Source organism: Crotalus tigris, unplaced genomic scaffold (genome assembly GCF_016545835.1).
Source record: "Crotalus tigris isolate CLP2741 ecotype Arizona unplaced genomic scaffold, ASM1654583v1 scf7180000017742.2353718, whole genome shotgun sequence".
In the NCBI taxonomy this organism is placed as follows: domain Eukaryota; kingdom Metazoa; phylum Chordata; class Lepidosauria; order Squamata; family Viperidae; genus Crotalus; species Crotalus tigris.
In genome coordinates, this window is record NW_024096609.1 from 1,897,919 (window position 1) to 1,924,138 (window position 26,220).

At 40.8% G+C, this 26,220-nt stretch overlaps 3 protein-coding genes across 6 annotated transcripts in view; 1 reads left to right on the forward strand and 2 right to left on the reverse strand.

Annotated features, from left to right (window-relative positions):
• Positions 1-4,352: 4,352 nt before the first annotated feature.
• LOC120306639 (RNA-binding protein 3-like) lies at positions 4,353-13,036 on the reverse strand. Of its 4 annotated transcripts, none has more exons than XR_005556364.1 (9): positions 12,876-13,036; positions 11,817-11,931; positions 11,622-11,728; positions 9,206-9,311; positions 8,995-9,103; positions 8,851-8,915; positions 5,948-6,052; positions 4,966-5,039; positions 4,353-4,787 (listed from the first exon to the last, which is right to left on the reverse strand). XR_005556364.1 is itself a non-coding variant. In XM_039340242.1 (7 exons), the coding sequence occupies exons 2-6, from the start codon at positions 11,917-11,919 to the stop codon at positions 8,852-8,854; spliced, it is 489 nt and encodes a 162-aa protein (XP_039196176.1). In that variant the 5' UTR covers positions 11,920-11,931; positions 12,876-13,032; the 3' UTR covers positions 7,872-8,489; position 8,851. The 4 variants fall into 4 exon arrangements, 2 of the variants coding, with proteins under 2 accessions (XP_039196176.1, XP_039196175.1); XR_005556363.1 differs by having other exon boundaries at positions 8,851-8,918; positions 12,876-13,032; XM_039340242.1 differs by lacking the exons at positions 4,353-4,787; positions 4,966-5,039; positions 5,948-6,052 and adding an exon at positions 7,872-8,489 and having other exon boundaries at positions 12,876-13,032.
• A 4,217-nt stretch (positions 13,037-17,253) lies between these two features.
• On the reverse strand, positions 17,254-20,621 carry LOC120306660 (homeobox protein prophet of Pit-1-like). Its single transcript, XM_039340276.1, has 3 exons — positions 20,555-20,621; positions 18,370-18,665; positions 17,254-17,604 (listed from the first exon to the last, which is right to left on the reverse strand). The coding sequence occupies exons 1-3, from the start codon at positions 20,619-20,621 to the stop codon at positions 17,254-17,256; spliced, it is 714 nt and encodes a 237-aa protein (XP_039196210.1).
• Positions 20,622-25,269: 4,648 nt separating this feature from the next.
• Positions 25,270-26,220, forward strand: part of LOC120306662 — a 59,969-nt gene continuing 59,018 nt past the window's right edge. The window contains exon 1 of the mRNA XM_039340277.1: positions 25,270-25,523. The gene's annotated coding sequence lies outside the window, so the exon portion shown is untranslated. The remainder of the gene's footprint in view (positions 25,524-26,220) is intronic.

Below are 26,220 nucleotides of genomic sequence, written 5' to 3' on the forward strand. Positions count from 1 at the left end.
CTACTCCCTCTTATTGGTGGCCACACCCACTTGGGGGTCACCACAACATGAGGAACTGTATTATGGGGTCACGGCATTAGAAAGGTTGAGAACCACTGACTTAGTAGCTGTGGCAAAAACGTAAAATGGGGCACAACTCACTTAAGAACTGTCGTGCTTAGCAATAGAAATTTTGGGCTTCACTGGGGTGGCAAGTCAAGGACTACTTGTGTTAGATATGTTTGCCACCTTGAGATATATAAGAAAGGCAGGATAAAAATCTAATAATTAACCATCAAACCAATTTGATTTGACGTGTAACCAAATCATCAAATTAAACAGCATTTTATAAATATTTACAAAACATACTGTATTCAAGACAGGACTTATAAAAAAATAAAATATAAAAGGAAGCCATTCTATCTTCTAAAGGATGTTCCATACAGCAGGGGCCATTGTGGAAAAAACTTGTCTTCTGTTCCCCCCTAGTCGACACTTTCACTCACAGGAACTGCAGCATACCATTTTTGCTATATTGAGTTGGACAGATAGACTCTTGGAAAAAGGTGATCCCTCAGGTAACCCAGTCCCAAACCATGTAGAGCTTTAAAGGTGATCACCAGCACCTTGAATTATACCCAGAAACCATGCAGCTCACGCAGAAGTGGTATTATGTATGCCATATATCTGGCACCATTTATTATTCTTGAAACCATATTCTGCATCAGATGAAGTTTCCAAATGCTCTTCAGGGCCAGCTCTATATAGGGTTATAGTAGTCTAAACAAGAGGTTATATGGGCATAAGTGAGCAGAGCCTCATAGTCCAAGAATGGGCTCAACTAGTGCACTACCCAAAGGTGCTTTAAAGCCTTCCTAATCATGGTTGGCACCTGATCTTTGAGCAAGAGACACAAGTGTAGGATCCCAGATTGTGCATCAGGTCTATCTGGGGTAGCACAAACCCATCCAGAACTAAAGACAGAAGAAATTCAATGGTGACAGAATGAAATTCAGTGATGAAAAAAGTAAGGTTCTACATTTAGGCAAGAAAAACCAAATGCACAGGTATAGTATAGGGGGTACCTTGCTCAATAGTAGTAACTGTGAGAGGGACCTTGAAGTCCAAGTGGACAATCACTTAAATATGAGCCAGCAATGTGCTGCAGCTGCCAAAAAGGCTAACACAGTGCTGGGCTGCATTTACGGAGGGATAGAATCAAGATCACGTGAAGTGTTAATACCACTTTACAATGCCTTGGTTAAGGCCACACTTGGAATACTGCATCCAGTTTTGGTCACCACGATGTAAAAAAGATGTTGAGACTCTAGAAAGAGTACAGAGAAGAGCAACAAAGATGATTAGGGGACTGGAGGCCAAAGCATATAAGGAAAGGCTGCTGGAATTGGGTATGTCTAGTTTAATGAAAAGAAGGACGAGGGGGGACATGATAGCAGTATTCCAATATCTCAGGGGCTGCCACAAAGAAGAGCGAGTCAAGCTATTTTCCAAGGCACCTGAAGGCAGGACAAGAAGCAACGGATGGAAACTAATCAAGGAGAGAAGCAACCTAGAACTAAGGAGAAACTTCCTGACAGTTAGAACAATTAACCAGTGGAACAACCTGCCTCCAGAAGTGGTGAATTTATTTATTTATTTATTTATGAGACTTATATACCGCTTTAAGTACAAGCACTCTCTAAATGTGTACACCAGTAAGCAATGTATATATATATTTACATTGCCCCCAACAATCTGGGTCCTCATTTTACCTACCCCGGAAGGATGGAAGGCTGAGTCAACCTTGAGCCGGTGAGATTTGAACCGCTGACCTGCTAAACACAGTCAGCTAAAGTGGCCTGCAATACTGCACTCTAACTGCCGCGCCACCTCGGCTCCAACACCGGAAGTTTTTAAGAGACTGGACAGCCATTTGACTGAAATGGTATAGGGTTTCCTGCCTAAGCAGAGGGTTGGACTAGATGACCTCCAAGGTCCCTTCCAACTTTATTATTATTATTATTGATCATCGCACAGTCAGCCAGATGTTCAGACTGGATTTGGCATTTTGTCTACCTATCGAGTCCTTACCCAGGACCTGGGATAGGCAGATGTGGATGTTTGATGGTATTACATATATTGTCGCAGGATGGAAACAGTTCCTAGTAAGGTTGCCTTTTGCAATTGGCTAATAGCGAATTTGTCAATGCCAATGGTGTTCAAGTGGTGCTCCAGTTGTTTTGGGATTGCACCCAAGGAGCCTATCACTATTGGTACTACCCTTGCTTGCTTTTGCCACAGCCTTTCTATTTCTATTTGTAGGTCTTTGTATATTATTATTATTATTATTATTATTATTATTATTATTATTATTATTATTATTATAACTTTGTTTCCAGTGGTTCCAAATATTCACAGCCACTCCATTTTCCTATAGTTGAAATATAGACCATTATGCCCCAACCAGTGCCAACAGCCTCCAGATACTGAGACAGGACATTCTCAAAGAGTCTGGGATAGAGATATAAAGGGTATCATCCACATATTGATCTCACCCCAAGTTCACATATCATCTCATACAGCATCCTCATGTAAATGTTAAATAGAAGGGAAAAAACAGAAACCCGAGACACCCCACAAATTAGGGGACATATGCTGGATTTTGCTCCATTAACATTGACTGGAGGGAGAAGTAGCACCAATTTCTGAAGCTGACCCAGGATACCATGGTAGGTCAAGAAGTCGGGTCTAGATAATCTGCCTCAACCAAGTTTCTCTGAAGCTGCCATATGACCACTTTCCACCACCTTCCCTAAAAAGGGAAGATTGGAGACTGGACAAAGAATATCCAGACTACTTGGGTTAAGAGATGGTCCATTGAGGGGGCCATTATTTTAAGAGCTGGTGGGACCACTCCTTCTCTGGAAGGTGGAATTTAATTGCCGCCTAAATCCACTCATGCATCCTCTCCTACTCAGCCTTAATTAGCCAGGAGGGGCATGTATCTAACACACAAAAGGCCTAACTAGCAGCTGAGAGGGCCCAGTCCACTTCTTCAGCTTCTGCAGGCTCAAACTCTTCCCAGGTCACCTTGCAAAGTGTAACCCCCACTACTTGCATTGATTCTGCTATAGGGCTGGGGTTCAATGTAGAGCAAATACAACTGACTTTGCCAGATGTGCAGCATGTTTTTCACAGCAAACCTTTAGATATATTTCGATACTGCTCCCTCTGAGGAGGGACTAAAATTACATGAAACGGGGCCACCGAGCGACTATCAGCAGATATAGTAAGGGTGGAGAGAAAGGCCTTAATAGCAACTTTACTTCATGGTCTTTGCTCCGTTGTCTCTCACCAGTGATGCTTTAGGTGTCTTAGCCCACTTAAGTTCCCAAATACTTAGGGAGCTTCAGGGAACCTGGGCATGAAGTCTGTTCAGGTGCAATCTGATCTAAAGCGGTTGCCTCTTTGCTACTCTCATGCAACCACCAAAACTTCAGATTGAGTAGCAGGTTTTCCGAAATAATTCTGGAACCCAATTAGTCCATTAGTTGGTAGGAGTGGGACAATGCAATAATCTTGATCTCCATGAACAGGGGGATGGTACCCAAGAATATGAGGTTCACTAGTGAGTGATCTATCCATGGCAGAGGAGAAATCAAGATCTCCTCCAAATCCAGAACATCTGCCATTGCTCTGGGCAGGAAATCCAGATTTGGTATATTACCACTAAGATAGGCCCTTGACTCTCATTTTCCTCTTATTGGAATCTTACAGCCTGCTCCCATCCCTTCAGACCCCTCCCCCTTCATAGCAATACATGTCCTGATCTGTGGCTCCCACGTCAAAACACAATTCTTGAGGTCTTTGCTACCTAAAGCGCTTCTGCATAGACCTCAGTGCTTATGGTTAGTCAGAAAACTTATTCAGGTGAACTCCTTCACTCACCAAACCCTCCAGCTGTTATCAGTCTCAATCTTCTTGCAGAGTCTGTTTTCTTGGCCAGTTTATAATCGCTGCGAACACATTTGTTTTATTGTCCTCCAGCTAAATAACAGACTCAAAATGGCTCCCAGCCTTGAAGGGTGGGTGAAGGAGAGCCATGGGGCAATCACCTGCCTACTCCTGTCCCATGCCCACTGCAGCAAACCTTTACTTCCAGATGATCTTAGTTGGCTGGTAGCTTTCATTTGCATCCTGGTCGAAGTTCCACTCAGCCTCCTCCTTTGTCAGTGTGATTTCCTATTATGTGGGCATGGGTGCTGGCATCTTTCTCTCTAGATATAACAGCCAGCTTAACAGTCTAACAGTCCTGTGATTGTGCTACTGATTATATCACCGAAAGCAAGTAGAATACATTTATTAAGCCAGCAATTGTTCAATCAGTACACTTTTATTAGAAACTGCCATGTTGATAGTTTTGGAAATGAAAAAATGTTTTGGAGCAAAGAACATACTTTTAAAAAAACAATCTTGTGTACAGCAGTAATGCATGATCTAAACAAAAGCAGTAAAGGTTCTCTAACTTTGATCTAACTATATTGCAGATACATATATCCATTTCCCCAACTTCTAAAATCAATACAGGATCAGAATAATTATTCATCAATATACAAGTTCAGTAAGGTGGTTAAGATGTTTTCCAATTTTGTATGGATTCTTAGGTAGAACTATGTTGGCTAGTTACAAAAAAATTTCTTGTGGATGCATGTATTTCCAGCAATCTAATACAACCTAGTGACAAGTCCTCTTGGTCTGTTATGATGACACTTGTTACAACAATCCTGATAGGTGTGAATTCCAGCAATCTGATGTAAAATATAAGAACAATTAGCATGCTGAACCAATGACATATAAGCTGATAAAAATTAAGTTTGCACCAGCAACCATCTTTCAGAAGGCATGTTTAAACCCAAAAATTGGATTCAATTTTTTTCTATCTCTACCTCCCTTATTTGAACAAAATATATACATTGTTTAACAAACCTGATTGGATAATCTTGGCTCCTATCTTCCTCTGGTTCACTGTCACACTATTCCAGCAAATAGAGCAGAAAGTCCTGTAAAGAAAGAATGTGCTAGTCAATCATCATACAACAGAGAAAAGAAACCTTTGATGATCAGACATATTTTGTGACAGACTATCAAGGTAGAACAATGATACATATGCCTGGAACTAATACCTCTAATTCTCCCTCCCCCTTTTTTACTTTTAGAAACTGTTATGCCTGTTAGTGCTTACACCACTGTACTACCAGAATACATTCTTTCAAACAGAAGGGGCTCTTCAGGATCTCGGGGCTCTGTCCATTATCCAAATAACATCAAAAGAATAAAACATTGTGAATATTGCAATATTGTACCATGAATAAATGCTGATAGCACACCTTACAATAATACTTTTAGTAACATTCTAAGTATAACACACAACAGGGCAAATTTGCTTAAGTAATATTGGAAATCTAACAAAATTTCTTTTCTAGATTTACTGGCATTTCTCATATAAGGCATTGAACAATGCAATCCTGTTTTGCCTGTAAAAAGTTGAATACAAATCTATTTTCAGACTTCTGTACTTTCTCTTCAACTATGAATGTCAACTTCCATTCAGCTTTACAGGAAACACACTTCATCTCACCTGAGGGAGGGTTAGCCCCAACCCTTGTGACTTCCCCAAATCCTCTTAAAATGTAGTTTTTAGTAGGTCTGGTTAACCGCTGCCAACAGGGTGCCTATGTTGACTGCATCATGTACAAGATTCTAATGTATTCCCTCTTATCAACTTTATTTATACTTGTTTTAAATGACATTTGTTTGTTGGTTTGATTGTATGCCACTTGGATATAAAATGGGAAGTCATATAAATTTAATCCATAAACAATTATAATCTCAGATTAGGGTGTATTATGCGATGTTGGCAAATAGGTGTATTATTTAGTATTACTTTGAAGAAAGAAAATCTACTTACTTTATAGTGTGGTTTTTAAACCCTAGGTGAAGCAGCAGTCTCGTTCAACATTTCAGTGGTCAATGATTATTATTTAGGGCAGAATAACCACTATAATCTTCTCCCCTGAAAACAATAAGTATCACTTAAAGAAGTTCATTCAAAATTTCAAAAACATTTAAATGATTATACAGTTTTAACAGGATATTTCAGGCCTAGGTGACACTGTTCACCAAGTCCTCAGAAGATTCCCCAAGTTAACATGATTTTTCTCCCATATTTAAGCCCTTGTTCTAAATTATGAAGTTATCTTAAGAAGTGGGAATAGAAGGTTCCCACACCCAAACTAGATTTTATTAGGAAACATCAATCCAAGTAACAATCCAAGTTTTCATAAAACACAAGAGACTGGAAAAAATGAGAACAGAGAGGTGGCTGAATGGATCTGAATATTGTTTTAGCTGACTGCCTTCCTCCTCCTTGAAGTGGAATGTCAAGTTATAGGAGCCTGGCAGAACCTCCCCCCAGGATTAGGAAAAAAAAACCCCAAACAGATAAGAGGTCCAGGTTCTAGGGTCCACTGAGACCCTAGATTTTGCCCAATAAATTTGCCAATAACAAAGGTCTGTTTGCTGCAGCAACAAGAATGGAGCTCTATGGGAGAAAAGATGCAGACATGAGCAAAAGAGTTACCTCGAAATACAGGACTATTTCCACAAATGAACTAGCCAAGAGCAGCTTTCGTCTCACATGGATCGCACTGAAGGAGGACAACATACTTCGGGGTCTCCAAGGACACTGGCTTCCACATGCTAGCAGAGAATTCTCACAGTGTAAGAACAGGACAGACCTAACTACAGGTAAGGCCAGCTAAGCATCAGTCCAGCCTTAAAGCTGAATAGAAGCCTTAGACCTTCCAAATGTCAAAAGCTTATTTCTCTACCAGCTCAAAGCCATTTATTTCTCAAACGACCAAGTAGGGCATTCCCTACTTTTGGAAGTGTTTGTATAAGCAAAGGAAGTTCTTTTCCATGCCCTCCACTCTAGGAATACCAATATTAAAATGCATTACAGTTAAAGCAAGTAGCAACCCATGAAGGTTACTCAGTGAACATATTTGAAAAATTTAGAAATGTTACAAATTCAAGTATCACCATACAGCTTATAAATTTAGCATCTTGTTTCTTCTATGGCAGTATAGACTTGCAAACCAGAAATATTAATCAATACTAGTCAGTCAAATCTTAGTTAAACTCACTATTGAACGGCACATTTAAAAACTATTTAAGTGCCACTGTATCGAGAAATCCCGCTGGGATCCTTGTTAGCAAGTCTCTAAAGTTCTTTCATCAACTGTCATCACTGGGCTGCAATTTTTATTTCAGCCACTACCTCTTCTAGAAGTAAAAAAGATTTCCCTAAGTAGTATTGCAATGTTGATCCCAATACACTTTGAAACATTCTAGAACAAATATATTGGCCATACTTGAGTCATATTTGATAATATCCATTTACAATCTAATACTCATCTGATATTAAGATACATTTAGACTCTTGTATAGATTAATGGTGTTAAATTATGCTAGGGTAGGGGTCTTGAAACTTGGCCCTTTTATGACTTGTGGACTTCAACTCCCAGAATTCCTCAGCCAGGCTGGCTAAGGTATTCTGGGAGTTGAAGTCCACAAGTCATAAAAGGGCCAAGTTTCAAGACCCCTATGCTAGGGCATTGTTTAAACGCATTTAGGAGGAAATACAGCTATCTATAATTATCCCTCCTGATTTGTCAGATTTTTGCTTTTTTATTTCATACTTTTTAAAAAACTCTTAGCATACATAAACCCCTCATTACTCAGATACCATGTCAGGGCCTTATCTAAAATGCTTTTACTTACTAGCTACTAAACTATCAAAGATGTGTAATGCAAACATTAGGAACAGAGAATTGTTTCAGATGGGATTTTAATGGGCTTCGTAAAGCCAAAACCTCAGTACAGGAAATTCCTTATCCACTTCAAATACAATTAATTGAAATTATGCATATTTCTTCCAGTAAAAAAATGGACAATATAAACAAACATTTTCAAGAACCTCTCAAAGCATTCAAGTTATAGGTTTACTTTACATTAAAATAGTTTTTACTATGATCAATGTAGTAATACCAATATCTTTAATAATATCAAGATTCTTTTGCCTTGCCACCCTTGCTTGTTATGCCAAGAGATGAACATCAAATGATTGTACTTTTTCAAGAGTCTGGTCAGCTTCCAACAGGTTTATTTTGTAGGGCCCCATGTGTCAAGTTAAAAAAACTTAGATTGCAAAGGCAAGACAAATAAAACTGGATTTAAAAAATGCTTAAAAACCACTTAAAAAAACCCCTTGAGTAAAGTCTAACAGGCTAACTTGTAGAGGAAGCTTTCAGGCTACATGTGATAAAAGCTATATAAGGGGAAGATCATGTAGGTAATTAAACAAGATTCAGCGAAGCTCCAAAAATCTTTATAAATACAGCCATTGGAAGGACGATCTCGAGTCAGGAAGGATTTTTACTCGGTGTGAGCTGAGGACAAGAAGCAGGTATAATCATAAAGGCACAGGTTTATGGACATGTTGCAGCAATTCATCACTCCTAAACTTTTAGATTAGTGTTGCTAGGAATCTCGGACCCTCCCCCACTTAGCACTCAGATAACTTCTCAATTAAAAAATTAACTCTTTAAGGTCCAAACATGCACTCAATTTATTCATCAGTAATGCGATTGAAGGCCTGCAATCAATGGCAAGTACATGGAAAAAAACACGTGTTTGATTTTAACTCAGTAGCTGTAAGTTACTGCCACTATCCAGTGTAAGTTGGAGCACTGAAAGTTTAAGGGCATTTTGGAAAGACACTTTTTCACTCCCTTTCTAACGCCTACTTACCTCAGTTGTCATAGCTGTCTCTATAAGAACCTCCTGAGGAGTATCGGTCATTGTAGCTTCCTTGACTTCTGAAAACAAGGAATAATATTTTATGCCTCTTTCTTATAGAATGGATTTGTAAAATAAAATTTGTACTACAATTACCTGCTGTAGTCACGTGAACTACTGTAGCCCCCACTGCGGTTATCGTAACGTCCACCATAGCTTCTGTCTCCACCATAGCTTCTGTCTCCACCATAGCTTCTGTCTCCACCTATAATTAAAAAGTTTCAATGACAGCTGAATTGCAGAAACCCATCTCTTTCACCTTACAGTTCAATGCATTAAACATTTATCATAGATGTCTTGTTCTTACCCCGGGAATAGCCACGACCTCGTCCCCTGCCTCCAAAGTAGCCACCTCTGGATCCACGAGAAGATTTCCCAGCATGATCAACTCTGATCTGGCGCCCATCTATAGACTGATAATGAACAAATACTTCAGAAGTGATTGTCAGGGAATGGAACTGATTATTCTTACACACATTCTTCTAGATATAAAACCATTTTTATTTCTTAAAACAGGATTTTAGCCAATGAATATGAATGCTAAGTGACATAATTTATATTTATAATAAAGCTACCACTCATAATTTATTTATTAAATATAACCCCCCCCCAACATGAGAACAATTCTAGGCACCTTACACTTTAAAAAAATGTGAAACATCATTTAAAAAACCATGTCAGGACAAAACATTCTTTTGCAAAGTGTAGCTTCAAGTCAACGTTTGACTCTTGGAGATTGCCTGAATAAGTCCCTATACTTTTCCTGGCAAGGTTTTCAAAAATAGTTTGTCCCTGCTTGCTTCCTATGACCAAGAATGATTGGCCCAAGGTGACTCAACTGGCTTTGTGTCTAAGGTAGGGCTAGAAATCATGGCTTCTAACTGACGCCTTAATCACCACCCCAAACCTGTTGTCTCCCTAAAACTGTAAACCAGTGGTTCTCAACCTTTTTAATGCTGCGACCCCCCAACTGGTCGTAAGTCGAGGACTACTCAACTGGGTGCAGCACCGTTTGCAGAATGGGACTTTTGGCGGGCTCAGCAGGGCAGAGACAGCCTGGACAATTCCTATTGGGTTTTGAAAGCCAATAGAATTAGACTCTATTCAAGAGAGTCTATGCTATTGGCTTTCAAAAGCCAATAGAATAAAAGGGAGTAGCACAGCTAAGGAAAAGGGGGAAAAATGGTGGACTGCGTTGTTTGGCGACCCCCGTGAAATGGTCCTTCGACCCCAAATGGGGTCCCGACCCACAGGTTGAGAACCACTGCTGTAAACAGATTGCATATCCCATATAAATCACAACAAGCAATAGCTTGGACAACCCTATCCCAAAAGCCTGGGAGAACCAGCAAATAGTTGCTACAATATGGAATGTGTTGTAAACCTATGTTTCATGTAATTATTTACACAATCATGTAAAATTTCAACCAGTAAAATTTAAATATTCTAAGATGAACTTTCAAATCCAATATGCTATCCTAACCTCTTCAAACTAGATATCTTCCAGATATATTGGGATCCAACTTAAGATTGGTTAAAACATAGCTGGAGGGCTTAAAATGGGGAAGGCCAGACTAGCCCTTAACCATACCAGCTCTTTGGAAGACTACAATATAGAAATAATTATTTTCAACTGCTAGAAATTAATTTATTCCCAAAAGTCATGCCACATTACTACCAGACTTTCTATTATCAATCCAAGCGCAGTGATCTACTTAATTTATCTTGCTGTATTAACTTAGGCAGTTACTACATTTAAGATCTTTTACATAGTACTCCTCTTAGAAGATCCAGGAAATTTAGAAATATTTAATTACAGGAGACCGTTTTTAAAAGTCATTTGGGGAAAACATATTTAATAATAAAAAAAAATAATCTTAGGGTAAGGAATATAGCCACTATACCAGAAATTCCTTTACAGTATTCTAGGAAATGCTCAACTCGCAAAATACCTCAGAAATTAATAGATGGAGAAGTATGCCAGAGATGTAGGAAATTATTCTCCAACAACCTTATGAGACCAATGTGAACATACAGTATGCATCTGTAGAAGTGGTGGGAGAGTTTGCCTTTTTATTATAGAAACTCTTTTGGCTCTTAAAATGGTAAATTTAATAAACAAGCAATAAACTGACATATATAAACTGAAAGCTCTCCCATTTTATTTAGTATTGCAAGAAAATCATCATGCCATTCCCTTTCAAGATGAACTTCATGGAAAATGGGAAAAAATAGTGACTTAGTTTACAGCAACATCATTCAATATACATCTACATTCTTGCAACACATTCTTACTTCCAGGATGCCCATGTTAGCCCATATTTTTCACCTCTTAGGAATATTTTGAGTGAGGTTATCGTAAACTCAAGTCTCAACTCAATCCACTCTTCCTTCATAGATTTGTTCTACAGTTTAATCCTCATTTGTTCCCTCATTCCAACTACTGTCTTCAGCATCCTGTGTTAGCAGTATGCCAAATGTACTTTTTTGCTGATGAAAAGCAGGGAACAGAAAGTTATCTTGCATGAATAAGTGATAAACTTTGAAGGAAACTATATTTGTGAATACTGACCAAATTGTATCAAAACTTATCATTTCCTTACTAATAGCCAATAATGATATGCATAGCATGGGTATCATGGAGTCCATCTCACTAAATACACTACATATATTTAGACTGTGGCCATTAACAAATAATATAATTTTGAAAAAAAAAATCTCACCTCTCCATTCATTGATCTCATGGCATCTGATGCATGATCAGGATTGGCAAAGGTGATAAAACCAAAGCCTCTTGATCGCTGTGTTTCTTTGTCTTTGATCACAACAACTGAGTGTACAGGGGAAAAAAAAGTCATTCATCTCGATTGGTTAACTTCAACAGCAACTCATTCCCCTTTACTAGCCAAACACATTACCTTCAGAAATAGGACCAAAAGAGCTGAAATGCTGTTCCAGGCCTTGTTCATCAGTATCAAAGTTCAGTCCCCCAACAAATAGTTTTCCTTCTTCAGAAGACATAATGGTGACAGTCTGAATAATAAACGAAAAGAAAGTAAGTGAAGTAAGTAACCTTTATTGTCACTTTTTTCTGTGAACACATTGGCATACATTAAAAAAAAATTAAATTCTGATGCCTGCTCACAGGTACAGACACGTGTATATACACATATATATAAATCACACACATATACAATATACTAGCCATATTTCCTTACGGGAGACGTAAACCAGGAGTCCACCAGGCCCAGTAACAAAACCTCGTAAAGCACTGAACTACCCTAGAGGACTTTCTATTATTCCACACGCCGCCACCACGGCGTGGGTAATTCCGGCGAATCTACCAATGGAGTATCGCCAGGCCTGAATTGAGCACATGGCTCCGAACGTCACAGGGCATCCGGAATTCCACGTGATCTTAACCGTTCTTCCAGGCCACTAAGCGGAAGCCTGTTCCGCCCTCCTCGTCTTTCAAAGTTAACTTTACCCAGCGCCGTTTGGGTCCAGGATCCTTAAAAGAACGACGCCTTAGGCCACGCTCCCCCGCCAGCAAAGACGCCCAAGCTGTTCTTTGCCCGGGAACAAAGCGGCAGAAGCCTTGCGGCGGCTTGAGAAGAAGACGAGACCGAGTTTCTACCGCTGCGCCCCGAGCGCCATTTTGTTAATCCCGCGCAAGGGAACGTTTTGTTCCTTCGTACTGCCACTGTCCCCCCCCCCCCAATCCAACACTCCATGCACTCCACCACGCATGCGCACTGCAACGTTATTTCTTTCGGCAGTTGACGAAGCTTTCGGGACGCAAGCTTTTCGCTTTCCAAAAGCCTGCTGCGCACACGCGATCGGGAGCACACGCGCGCCTCTCGCTCCTCAAGAACAGGAGGCCGTCCTTTCCCTGTAAATAGGCCAAGGGCAGTTTTTTTTCACTCTCCCCATGGCGGGGGGGTAGTAGGGTTAAAAAAACTTTGGAGTTTACTTACGAGAAATCGCCTGGGCTGGACGTACTCAAAATGAGGCCAAAACACCGCCCGCGCGACGCTTATATTGGGTCCCGCCCCTGTTCGCGATCACGTGGCCTCCACAGGGCAGTTCTATGGCTGTCGGGTGCTGCAGCGCGGGTAAAGCGGCCGGATCGCGCTTTTGCTACCGTTTCCTCTTGCCGGATGTGTAGTGCCCGGAAAGAAAGCTCTCGAGGCAGAGTCCTTTCGGTTGACTCGTAGGTGGGCCTTAAGCGCTAACGTGACCGCACGCACGAGCGCTAGCTTATTTGACGTGAAAGTGTCTTCTGGATGGTTTCACGTAATTACGTTCAGATACGTGTACTTGTAAAGTTGTTTTTAATCCCGCCCTTATTAATTTTATTTAAGTGAATCTGCTTTTACTTTCGGTTCTGACTGCCCGATTCCACGTGTGTATAAAGGAATATAAATCCTTCCATTCCCCACCATCTAATCAGAGTTGAAGAAGTTTCTTGGATAAGAAGCGAAATGTTTTCAAAGAAAAACAAGAAAGTCCAGTTGCCTTGTAAAAAAAACATCTTTGGGACAACTATGGCCTGAATGACAAAATCTCCATAGACGTGTGTAGCAAAAGGACGGGAACAGGAAGAAGCAGAATTCTGGGCGGCCACGAGATGGCGGCAGATAGCTAGAATTCTCCGCACTTTAGGAGCTACCACTTTCTGTTCCTACCACTTTTTCTGGCTGAGATGGTGATAGCCTATGAAAGAGTTTGAGAAATTAATGCTCTTGTCTTTTCCCTTGTGGGAAGTCAGCCCCTCAGAGAAGGAAATATTAAAAGGGCAGAAAAATATATTTCCTCCCAGGATCCTAAAGAGACAAAAAAGCATGCCCAGTTTTCCTTGATAGCCCCAGGTCTCCTCCCCCAAGCAGAAGCCAGCTCTGTACAAATGCAGATGTAAAATCAGGAAAGTTGGAGCTAGGAGATTAGGAAGACAAAGACAAAAAATCTGCATACCCCACCTGAGACAGCATATGGTAGGATTAACTCACAAAGGCCAAAGGGCACACCCAAACTCAGGTCAGAATACAGGACACAGGAAATAGATTCAAAACAGGAACAGGAAATAGCTCAAACAAAAGGTTTCAGAGGGTATAAAAACCTACTCCCTATATGTGTTAAGTCCTTTTTCTCTCTTCTTTGCTGCTAGAACCATCTTCCTGTCTGACTCTCCTCTTCAATAAACTACAACCTTCTTCCCAAAGCAGTTGCCATGTTTATTCACAGCTTGGATGAACGAGAATGAAGACTTTCCTTCCAACACCCTGATCGAGCAACGGGGATTTGCAGCTTTTGAGTTGGTGTATTCTGATATAAAAGTTGCCTAGAGAAGAAATGCCTGTTTGGCCACAAAAGGGAGAAAGGCTGGAAAGAAACTTTTATCATATGTGGTTCTTTTTTGGGTTTTTGTTTGTTCTTTTTTGCATGCCACCATTATTGAGTTGAGCAGTCTTACAAATCCAATAATAAGTATTTTTTTCTGAAGAGTTTTTAAATGATGAAAGCTGAACAATCTAATTATGTGCATATCTACTCAGGAGATCCTTTGAAAGGGGAGGGGGGATTGATCAGCATGATGCTTTCTAAATACAGTGACTGCTTACTCCCATAATCACCCAGTCAGCACAATCAGTTGCTGGTACCCTCATCAAATACTAAGGGAATTAGAAAACACCATTACTTCAATTCTCCTGTCCCCAATTTGTGAAAGAGCAGATGGGACCTAGAGGTGTCTCTTATATGACTATGGAGATGCAAGTTTTGCCATACATGAAAATTTCATTCTGAACCTTTTCCATTCTAGCAGACAAGATAACTTGAGTTTTACAAATAAAGCTGTGTCTGGCATGTACTGTAGTTGCTAAGATAAGCACAAAAGGTTGCCATTGCATCTCCTTTTCCCCCTGGGTTTGGCGTATATTTAAAGACAGGAAGTGTTGCTGAGAGGATCATGATCTGTTCCTGCTTGATTATTAGGATAGCCTGAATATATTAGCCCCCAAATAAATGCTGTTTGTAAATAGCAAACAAGAATCTAAAATGGGTCTTCAAACTTGGCCCTTTTATGACTTGTGGGTTGAAGTCAAGTCATAAAAGGGCCAAGTTTGAAGACCCCTGTTCTAAAACATATGAAGGCATATAAACAAGATAACTAAAACATATGAAGAACAGTTGCAGGAATTGGATTTGTCCAATCTACTGAAAAGAAGGACTAGGGATGACATGATAGCAACGTTCCAATATCTGAGGGGCTTCCACAAAGAAGCTGTTAAGCTATTTTCCAAAGCATCGGAAGGCAATACAAGAAACAATGGAAACTAACCAAGGAGAGAAGCAGCCTAGAACTGAGGAGAAATGTCCTAACAGTGAGAACAGTTAACCAGTGAAACACCTTGCCTTCAGAAGTTGTGGGTGGAGGAGGCTTATAAGAAGAGACTGGACAGCCACTTGTGTGGAATAGTATAAAGTCTCCTGCTTGAGCAGGTGGTTGGACTAGAACAGGGGTAAGCAACCTTGGCTCTTTTATGACTCATGGACTTCAACTCCCAGAATTCCTGAGCCAGCATGGCCGGGAATTCTGGGAGTTGAAATCCACGAGTCATGAAAGAGTCAAGGTTGCCTACCCCTGGACTAGAAGCTCTCCAAGGTCCCTTCCAACTCTGTTGTTCATTTGGAAAGGACATATTTGCAGTCTGGAAATATTCCTTGATCCTCTGCTGTTAACTGGATTTGCAGGTGATAGGTGTGGAAAGAAGTTGTTTTTTGGGGTTATTATAACCAAGACATTTATACTGCTGTATAGGGTTCAAAGCAGTATACACAACCCTCTTGCAAAAAACAAGGATAATAAGAATCTTGACATTTTTGTTTGAATTAGAACAATGGCATAAAGGAGACCTGCAGTATACCCACTCTCCTGGAATTTACTGAGTGGGAAGAAATGATTGGAGATAAGTGGTCCCTCAGATATCCAGACCCGATGCCATACAGTCGTTCATAAGTAATAACTAGCCCCTTTCCTCACATTTTTATTGTAGTTTGCAAAGTGAAACGAGAGTGTCAGAAGCTGAGAAGTAGCATGAAACAATCATTTTGAAAGGCAAAGCTGTCACTGAATGACCGGCATCAAGTGTGTGAAAAATATTCAGAAAATATTTTCAGGAGTTGAAATGTAGATATAGCAGAAGTAGTAGGCTAGAAAGGAATTGAATCTTGATTCTATTTTTATATCTCTTTTACCCGGATTTAAAATTAGGGTTAGGGTTTTATATCTCTTTTACCCAGTTTTAAAGTCAGGCTTGACAGTACCTGAGAAAAAAGGCAGATGTGCAGGACTACAGAATGTTGTTATCCATGGTGCTCAAGAAATATTATCATCTCTCTCTGCAGGCTTTTATTTTCCAATTGCTGGACTAAGACATTTTTCACTCTCTGATATAATAAGCATTATGCTGTGTGAAGGTAATTGTCAGGCTGAAAATCAAGAATGACACATGATTCTTCCAAATTGAGGTCTTTATTGTTCCACACCTATAGACAAAATCTTGCCAGACTGAGCACTCTACTATCTGCATCTACAATATATTCTGTGTAGTATTAGGGAGGAGCTGTCTTCACCCTCTTTCTCTCACACACAATATCTGGACTGAATTGACTCTTACTCCTCTAGAATGCATCCCCTCCCTCTTGGGAATCTTCGCTTACTGCACTCCATCACAGTAATAGAAGTTAAATTTCAATTCAGTGTGCATAGAGAAACATGTTGTTACAGGGCTGAACTGGACTGTTGTGGGAAGGTAGTGGAAGAGGAATGGTACGCATGTTCCCTGAAGAAAAAATACTGCAAGAACACTGCAACTGTCATAAATACCTGCCAGTTGGCAAGGATCCAAATTTTCATCATGTGACCATGGGGATGCTAGAATGGTCATAAGTGAGAAAAAAAAAAGACCATGCCACTTTTTTCAGTGCCGTTATAATTTTAAGCACTCATTAAACAAATGGTTGTAAGTAGAGGACTACCTGTATATTATTTTATTCAGAAATACAAGTCACATTTGTTTCATTATTAATTTGTTCAAATTAGATATATTTCTAATCCAGTTGGTCCTCATAGTTTTATGCTTTGTCATCTGCAGCCCAGCTGATTTTGGTTTCTATTCTGTGTCAAGTTGGAACAAGGAAGTTTCAAGCACAAACCCTTTTCAGATTGAAAACATTCTGCGTGCCTAGAAAACAGCTTTGCCAGAAAAAAAAAATGAACAAGACACCTTTGGGTATCTTTATTATGATTTCCTCTGCCTGTACTTCTCCTCAGTCCCTGCATGCAAACAGCTCCTAGTCCCAGTGTATACCGGGATCAAGATTAAGAGAGAACACAGAAGTGGACGGGGTAGCTGTAGAGCCCACAGCGCGCAGTGAATTATACCAGTCTTCATGACTACGAGGGCTTTGAGGATGATGGGGGACAGAACAAGGAAAGGGGGCAGAAGTAGGAGAGGGGGGTGGTAGAGTGTAGGTGGAAGGGAAGTGGGGTAAATGAGGATGTGGGCCAAGTGTGGGGGAATATTGGTATTGTCGAGGAGGAGGCACAGTAATGGGGCAGATTGAGAGAACAGCAGGCGTGGTTGGCTTTGGTAGGGCCCGTTCTTGCTTTCGCTGCTTTGCCCGCCGGTTCTGGAACCATACCTGACAAGGACAGAGCAAAAGCAGATTATGAATAATACGGTAAGGGCAACATTGCATAACAGCCATGTTTGTCTAGAGGGCCAAGAGAGGTTCTTAGCAACTACCTGGCTTTTCTACTCTCAGCTGAAATCCTTAACAGATGTAAGTGATTTAGCTGCTACTGCATCAATAGATTGTGAGTGCCTCAAATTTATGCATGACACTGAATATTTAAAGTTAATTGGATGCCAAATTTCAAACTGATGAACCCATTGATGGGATTAAGAAAATACTCAAATATTATTGGGGAATAAAATCACTTGGAATTCAAAATATAAAAGGAAAGTATGTGGCTTTCAATAGTTAAAACTCAAACATCCTTTAACCTGTAGTGGTATGCAGCAGGGATGGGCAGGGAGTGGGTGGGCACATGATTAATGGACCTCAATTTCTTGGGGACCTTGGCCTAGCAGCTTCATGCTAGCAATGAACTCACATCTCTAGCAAACACAATATCTTGCGTGCCTGACAGCCATTTGAGGAGGAAAAGGAAGGGCTGCCAGAAAACGTTTTAAAGGGGAATAGATAGTTCTGTCCATATTCTGTGAATTGCATCCAGGGTGAATTTCCATTAGCACTCTTGATGGAAAACAGATTCTTTGGTATAAAGTAAGGGACAACCCATGGCTGCTTTATTTACCCAATTTCTAAAAAGCCTTTTGAGGCTATTTTAATATGTCTAGCAGCCCATTAATCAGAAGTTTTCTAGCTCTGTAGATCAGGTACCTGGATACGAGCTTCATTGAGTTTGGTAGCCCTGGCCAGTTCTTCTCTGCAATAAATATCAGGGTAATGATTTTTTGTAAAAGCTGTCTCCAGATGGTCTAGTTGGTCCTGGCTGAAGGTTGTGCGGTGTCGACGGCGGGTAGGAATGGCAGTTGTATTCAGGGAGTCAGGGACTGCTGGAGAAAGCAGGGGCCCTCCAGCCAGGCCAGGGAATTTCTTATAGAGGGAAGCATCAATATCTGGAAGGAAATAAGACAATTCCCTGATGTCTTGTTCTTCTAATCTGAAAGGAACCTCTATTTAAATATTCCAATATTCAGACTATTCAAATATTCTGAATATGGCCTGCTGCAATTGCCTGAATAATTCCCATCCTTGTGATTGTGGTAGCCAGTACTTTGGCGTGGTAACTAATACCTAGTACTATATCTAGGAATATCATTCATTACAAGTGGAATAGGAGCAAAACGCTTTTGGAGGTGGATTTATAATAAAGGTAGGCCATTGTCCAGACTCTCATTTGCCCCATCATCTTAGGTGTTATGCCTAGATGACTAGTTTTCCAAAAATAAACACTGGGAACCCCAATTTACATAGTTATTAATGGTAATTGATTGTTTAGTTTCCAAAAAATCCTGGGCCAAAAGTACAACAACAAAAAAGAGAGAAGGTTAATATTTAGAAAGGCTTTTCTATAGTGAAAACTACTAATTCCACGAATGCTGGGTCCTATTGCATTTATTCTCAGTCCCGGCAGTCTCCTGACTTCCCTCAAAGGTCCTGGACAATGAAGTTTAGCGGATTTTACATATCTTGAGGCTAGCTTTTTATGGTGTCAGAATAAGAAAGCCTCAAGATATGGAAATGTCTTTTACTTTAAGTGAGGTACAATGAAAGGTGATTCAAGTCTGCTTACTCATGGGCTAGAGAAGAAAGGAAAGCAACATCATGGGCACACAGCCCAGACAAGATATTATAGGCATGTTTTGTCTTCTGATTAGATGCAAGTGAGGAAACCTCCCACTGGGCACTGAAGAAATGAGGTTTCTCCATTAGCATCTGGGTCTGTGAACTTCCATTTTCAGTACAGTACTATAAAGGGCAGTAGGGATCATAGGAAATCGGCATAGCAATCCTTAGACTACTTGGAAAGCTGCTGTCATCAGGAAGACCTGAAGCAGGGGATCAACATGAAAAGATCTTCCCAGGCCCCCTCAAACCAGAAGCTGGTTATACCAGCTAGTTATACCATTCAGAATATTCCCCTACTTCTTTATTTATTTACCATATTTATAGACTTTGCAGTCCATCAAATTCTGCGTGGTGTACAAAAACATAAAACCAGCCCATGAAACACCATATGCCTATCAAATCGTTTTGTATATTGTATATTGATACGATGCTAGCATTAATTTGTGGGCAAACCTACCTCATTTAAAAAACTTCCTACATTGTGCAGGATCTGAAAGGTAGTAAAGGGGATTGAGTGAAGTATTGATAATGATGGCACATTTAGGGAAGCCTAACTGTATAGCAGCACTTAAGAAAAGGTACTTTATGAAGGGGGCAGCTGAACCCCATACTCCCATAATCTATACAGACACACATAACAGTATCTGAATGGCTGCTTTTTACAATAATAAAAAAGCAAAGGTATGAGAAGACAATAAGGAACACAGTGGCTGCAGCAAGAAATAAAATACTTATTTCCTCATCCTGTCCGTCCCATCCCATCTTATCTTGTTTTGCTTAAGATTCTTCCAGTGCCATTCCCTGCTACACATATATTAATCCGTTTTTTATTATGCCAGATAGTTTGACTCATAAACCATGCCAGAGGGCTGGATTTGTCTCTCAGTCTAAGCCACACATGCATCATTAACCAAATCCTATGTATCCTATATATGTACTATATATTCATGTATAAAGTATATAAATATACTGTACTAATATGTACATTATAAAACATGTCCTCAAGATACAAACGATACATTTTAAATATTCTTTATATTGGTATACCTTAATATCTTTATTTTTTTGGATAAATTAATGTTTTCTTTCTGCACTCTAACACAATGTCTTGCAGATCACCCCCAGGTGCTAGTGTTTTCCTTTTTGAAGACCTTTGGTTTAAAGAAACCTGTGGTGTTAAGCTTCCAAGATTGTCTATGAAGGGATACCGTACTTTCACTAGCATTGTTTGGTACAACAAAATACCTCTTAAGAAAAGCAAAAGCCAACACGTTGTGCATCTTTGGCTGAGCATTTATATTTTGATGTTTTTTAATGCTGGCAGCTGGCAGCATCCGATATTGTGATATATTGATAATCAAATCCTGTGGTAGAACAGTATTTTTCTCTCTCAGTTCCATCTCACTAAAACAGCTAAGATTAAGCTTGGGAAATATGATGCTTCAGCCCCCACTCTCTGGGAGAACCTGAGATCGTGAGAGCCAAGGCAACACAATGGCCTTGCCTGAGAAACTAATTAATTTGGGTCCCCAATGTTGAGGAATTTGAGCACCCAAGTTCGGAGCCAAAGATCTTTCTCATTAAGAAGTGTGCATCCCTCAGTTTGGGGAGGACCTGCACTGAGAATTATAAATCCACTAAGCATTTTCAATCTCCACCCTACTATCTACTAGCTCTGGTTGAGGGGGGCTTATGTGATGGGGGAAAAAAAAACCCCTTCCCTCCACCCAGTGCTGTATTTTTGTTGAGGATGTAAGAAAGTTGCCCAGCTTAACAGAGCTGCCAGCCAAACCATACCAAGCAGGGACCACAGTTCTGTCCTGAACACAGGAATCCTGGATTAGCCAACCCAGCTGCTCCAAAAGTCTGAGAAAGCCCTTTTCTAGGAACTAGGAAGTCACCCAGCAGTCAGCAACCCTGCAGAATGTGGGTCCCCCTCTCCCTCCTGCCCCTCACCATTGCAGTGCAAAGAGAAAGACTGGAGGCAAATTACAAGAGACACTATCTCTGGGGATTTTGTGCAGTGAATCAGGCTGCATAGTTTGCAGAGTTGGACTCAGAGGGCAGAATCAATCAAAATTACATGTTGTGCCTGGATATGCCTTTTTATTGTGTTATTCTGTCCCAAGTCCAGAAGAATTATATTCTTTAATTTGGGATCCTCAGGGATGCTTTAATTTGGAGTTCTGCCCTGAGGAAAGAGTGGAGCAGGTAGCCGAAATGGCCTGCTTCAAATTTATGTAATGTAATTTCCTGGCGTATTTTGCTGTGCCCTACCTTGTGGAGATTAAATGGGAAGGAAGGAAGGAAGGAACCCACAGCAAGCATGGCTAATTTAATAGAGAATCAAAGCACAGAGATGAAAACTATTTCAACCCCAGTGGTTTAGAAAAAAAATCATCCCTCAATTTATCCTGAGCAGGTTCATGGTCTCCTAACTACTGGCTTCCATGATCTCTCATTTGGGAATGGATAAGCTATGTGCTGGCTCCCAATAAGTATAACCCTGAAATCCTCTTCACACAGCAACCTTTCTCTAAGTTGTTGGATGACCTTTTCTTCAACCAACTCTCTTCTACTCAATCTGCTTTGCATCAAGGTGCCCTCTGAGCGTCCCTGTTGCCTGCAGACCAAGGCTTCAACTCACCAGCTCTCTCAGGATATGCTTCAGTGAACCCCACACTCTTCCTCTTGCCTGCTTGTCCACCTTCCATCTCCTTTACGATCTTCAGTGCTCCCCACTCCTAAACTTATAAGTGAAGGCTGACGTCACTTTTTTCACCTGACTGTGTGGGGGTGTGTCAGGGCATCTTGCAGTTTGACTAGATGCCTCCTACCTCTTGGCCTGGAGTGCACCATTCAGTGGTGGAGATGATCAACAAAGGGAAGGGATAAAGCAACACTAAGGAGCATGGAGTATTTGAAATCTGGATATGGCTGCAGCTTGGCAGGTTGGCTTGTGTACCTATAAAAGGCATCCACACATAGCTGTCCAACAGATGTGCACAGGTGCTTTAGATGAGTCTTGCTTAGCTAAAATTCCCATTAATTTAGTCTGGAAGCCACAGTCTTCATTAAAAGTGTATTGCACCTCTCTATTGAACATAGGCTGGTGTGAGTGTGTTTTTCTTCCCATTTTTACAACATTCTCTCTGATTGGTCTGAGAGCACTGAGGCATGCCAATTGCCACGGGAACAGGTTGAGTGGATTCCCTGCCTAACAGTGCATTGGAGGCCCTCTGTGGGTGGCAGCCCAGGACTGAGATAAGGTTCCAGCAATCATGGCTGTCTTTTGTCAGGGCAAATCCCTTCAAATAGCAGAACTACTCAGCCTCAAAAGAAGACACTGCCTATATCACCACCTCCTACCTCTGCCCTTTGAGTTTAATTCATGGCCTCAATAGCCTCACCACATTCCGATTCTGGCTATCCCACTTAGAGGCGGTATGTCCCAGCAGTCCAGCCCTTGTTATTCTGCAGGGCTTTAATATTAATTGTGCAGCTTAAGAACAAATCCAGGCACAAAAGGGCAAGATGGAAGCAAACAGGTCTAGCAGCTGTGTGAATGTGGAGGGCAGAGGTATAGATGTGCGAGTGTGGCTTTCTCAATTAGTCCAGATTTGTGGGCAGTGCTTTCTGGCTATGGAATGAGTTTCAGCAATGGTTTTTATGGACTACTCAGTCAAATTGGTTTTGCTTATGCCTGTTCCTTGACTTGGCTGCCCAGGATATTCCAGTAATATAGGACAAGAGTGTAAAAGATTGTAAAAGAGCTCCCAGTTCTTCAAAAAAGCAAGATTCATTCAAAGGGTCAATATAATTTATGATGAAGTGTTGTATTTCACGATTTATGATGAATGTATTTTCATATTCTATTCTATTCTATTCTATTCTATTCTATTCTATTCTATTCTATTCTATTCTATTCTATTCTATTCTATTCTATTCTATTCTATTCTATTCTATTCCATTCCATAAATGGAAGAGTCTAGATCAGTGGTTCTCAACCTTTTTAATGCCGCGACCCCCAACCGGTCGTAAGTCGAGGACTACTCAACCAGTCATAAGTCGAGGACTACTCAACTGGTGCAGCACCATTTGCAGAATGGGACTTTTGGCGGGCTCAGCAGGGCAGAGACAGCCTGGACAATTCCTATTGGCTTTTGAAAGCAATAGAATTAGACTCTATTCAAGAGAGTCTATTCTATTGGCTTTCAAAAGCCAATAGAATAAAAGGGAATAGCACAGCTAAGGAAAAGGGGGAAAAAATGGCGGACTGCATTGTTTGGCGACCCCGTGAAATGGTCGTTCGACCCCAAATGGGGTCCTGACCCACAGGTTGAGAACCACTGGTCTAGATGTTGTTTCAGTTTCATTTTATGCCTTTATCCCTACCATTGTTTGAATGTGGTGAGTTGCAAAGAGAAAAGATGGGGTATGGGGTGGCTGGGGGAAATTATCACAGCTGTGTCTGTATCTCGTTATGTTCAATGGCCTTCCAGAAGCCAGAAAATAGATTCTAATTTACATGTAGATGGTAAACACAGAAGACTACGCTCATGATCTCTGCATATCTGCTGGCCCTGTTTGGTTGAAAGTGAAAACTATGCACATATAACTGAATGTGCAAGTCCTTTTCTGTCCTTTCTGAATGTGAAATCATGTGCTGAAGTTTGAGTAGAAGTTGTGGTTGCAATCTAGCTTCTTGGATTACAGAGGCATTTGCAGGGTGTCTCAGAACTTGATAATCGCTTCCTTCTTTTTATCATCTACAGTACATCGAATGAATGAGGTCACCCATCAGTTTGGGGTCTAGTATCATCAATAGATGGAGGATGCCCCATTGTATATCTTGAATCTGAGCTGGCCAAGTGATGCTATCAATGTCTTATCTCAGTGTCTGAAGTCTGGGTGAGTCTGGATGGGGAAGAGCAGATGCAAGCTCAATCCTGCCAAGATGGAGTGGCTGTGGATTTTGGGCCCCTTTACCTGGGGATTTTCTGTCTTGAATGGGATTGCACTTCCCCATTCAATACTGGTGCTCATTTTTTTTGGGGGGGGGGAATCTTGGATTCAAAGCTCTTGCTTAAAGATGGAAGCTATGACCAAGAGATCCTTTACACAGCTTTAGTTAATGTGGTAGTTGCACCCATTCCTGGATTGGGAAGCTCTTCAGATGGTCATTCATACTCTAGTTACTTCATTGTTTGATTACTGCAGTGCATTGTACTGTATGTGGGGTTGTTGTTGAAGGCCCTTCAGAAGCTGTAGCTGGCCCAAAATATAGGCAGTGTTGGTTATACTTCAATGTGCCCATGTGACACCAGTTTTCCATGGCTTGCAGAGTTGCTAGTAGAGTTTTGATGCACTTCAAAGTATAAGCTTGTGTAAGGTATAAGCTCTTCATGGCATAAGCCAGGTTACTTGATGATTTCTGTAGGTATGATAAGATTCCCCCAGAAATCCATATTACATTCTGATGATGTTCTGCAAGTTGTTGAAAACCTGGGTGTTCTCCCAAGCCTTGAGGTAGGGTGCTTGTGGAGTCTTATTTGGTTGGCTGTTGTGTAGTCTGTCCAGATGCTGAGGTTTTTTTTTATTGTTTTCCTGTTTTAAGTGTGAACCTCCATAGACATTTTAGAACTGAGCTTCTTTCAAATCAATCAATTAATCAGTCAATCCAATCAGTCAACTAAGCAACCAACCAACCAACCAGTCAAATAGCTCAGGGCTGGCTTCATACCCCAAAGTTAAGGAGATGGATTTTCAGAGGAGAGATAAAATCAGGAATGGCTGCCATTGCATGAATATGACAGATGAGAATTTCTCATTCCAAAAGGTTGGGCTTGAGACTGAGAGCAGATACAGGCTGTGACATCAAAGGATGACCTCAGAGCTGAGGTTCTAGAAGTCAGGTGAACTGCCATCTCTTCATGGGGTACGTTGGCAAGTGTGTCTTGCTGGGCCAATTAAGAACTTTGTTGTGGCCTGGAGAAGTTCGACCTGCTATCAGGCAAAAAATTGGAAAGTTGGAGCCTCACTTTGTCAGCTGTCACTTGGAATCTTCTGGAGCTCTTGACTTGGCACCCATAAAGGATAATACTCTGAATGCTTCTTTCTTTCATTTTACCTGCTATACTAACTTGACATGCAGTCAAATCATTTTGAACTTTGGGACTGAGGTAAGACATGGGCCACTGATAAAATAAGCCTTCCTCAACTCTTCTTCCTCCTCAGAGGGTGATAATTATTGGCTGGTTGCCCTGCATCACAAGCCAGAGGACTTAAGTTGAAATATAAATTGCCTCCTGTAGATCTGCTTAGATCACTTCTGTTGAGCAGCTCTTTCTATCTTTGAGTGTGAGAAGTACCTGTATAGTCAATTAAGTTTGGAAAAACAGTATCTCTCACTGTTTGTCAGAGTTGAGGGCAGATGGGGCCCACAACACCTGGACGGGCATAGGCTGGCATACTTCTGAATGCACATTCACAGAGACTATACAGAGAGTGATTATACAGCCATCCACACCAAAGCGAACTGAAATTATTGTTTATTTATTTGTACCCCCATGATCTTTGTAGATATCAATCATTGAGTGCTGATGGGACATATGATACCTGTTTATAATTGTATTTTCCACATCATAGGCAGAGGGCAGTTTATTTATCCTGAGTTTCTGCCTTACTGTTATCATGTAATACTGTATGTTGTTTCTACCTTATTTCTCTATGGAACTCACTGGGACACCCACCAGGGGCGCGTTCAGTAGCCCATAACATAGTCATCTAATACATACCCAAGTAGACCAATGTATAAATTTGTGCACATTTAAGGTATATCTGAAAGGGGCTAGGGTAGGCCAGCATTTGAATCTGAAA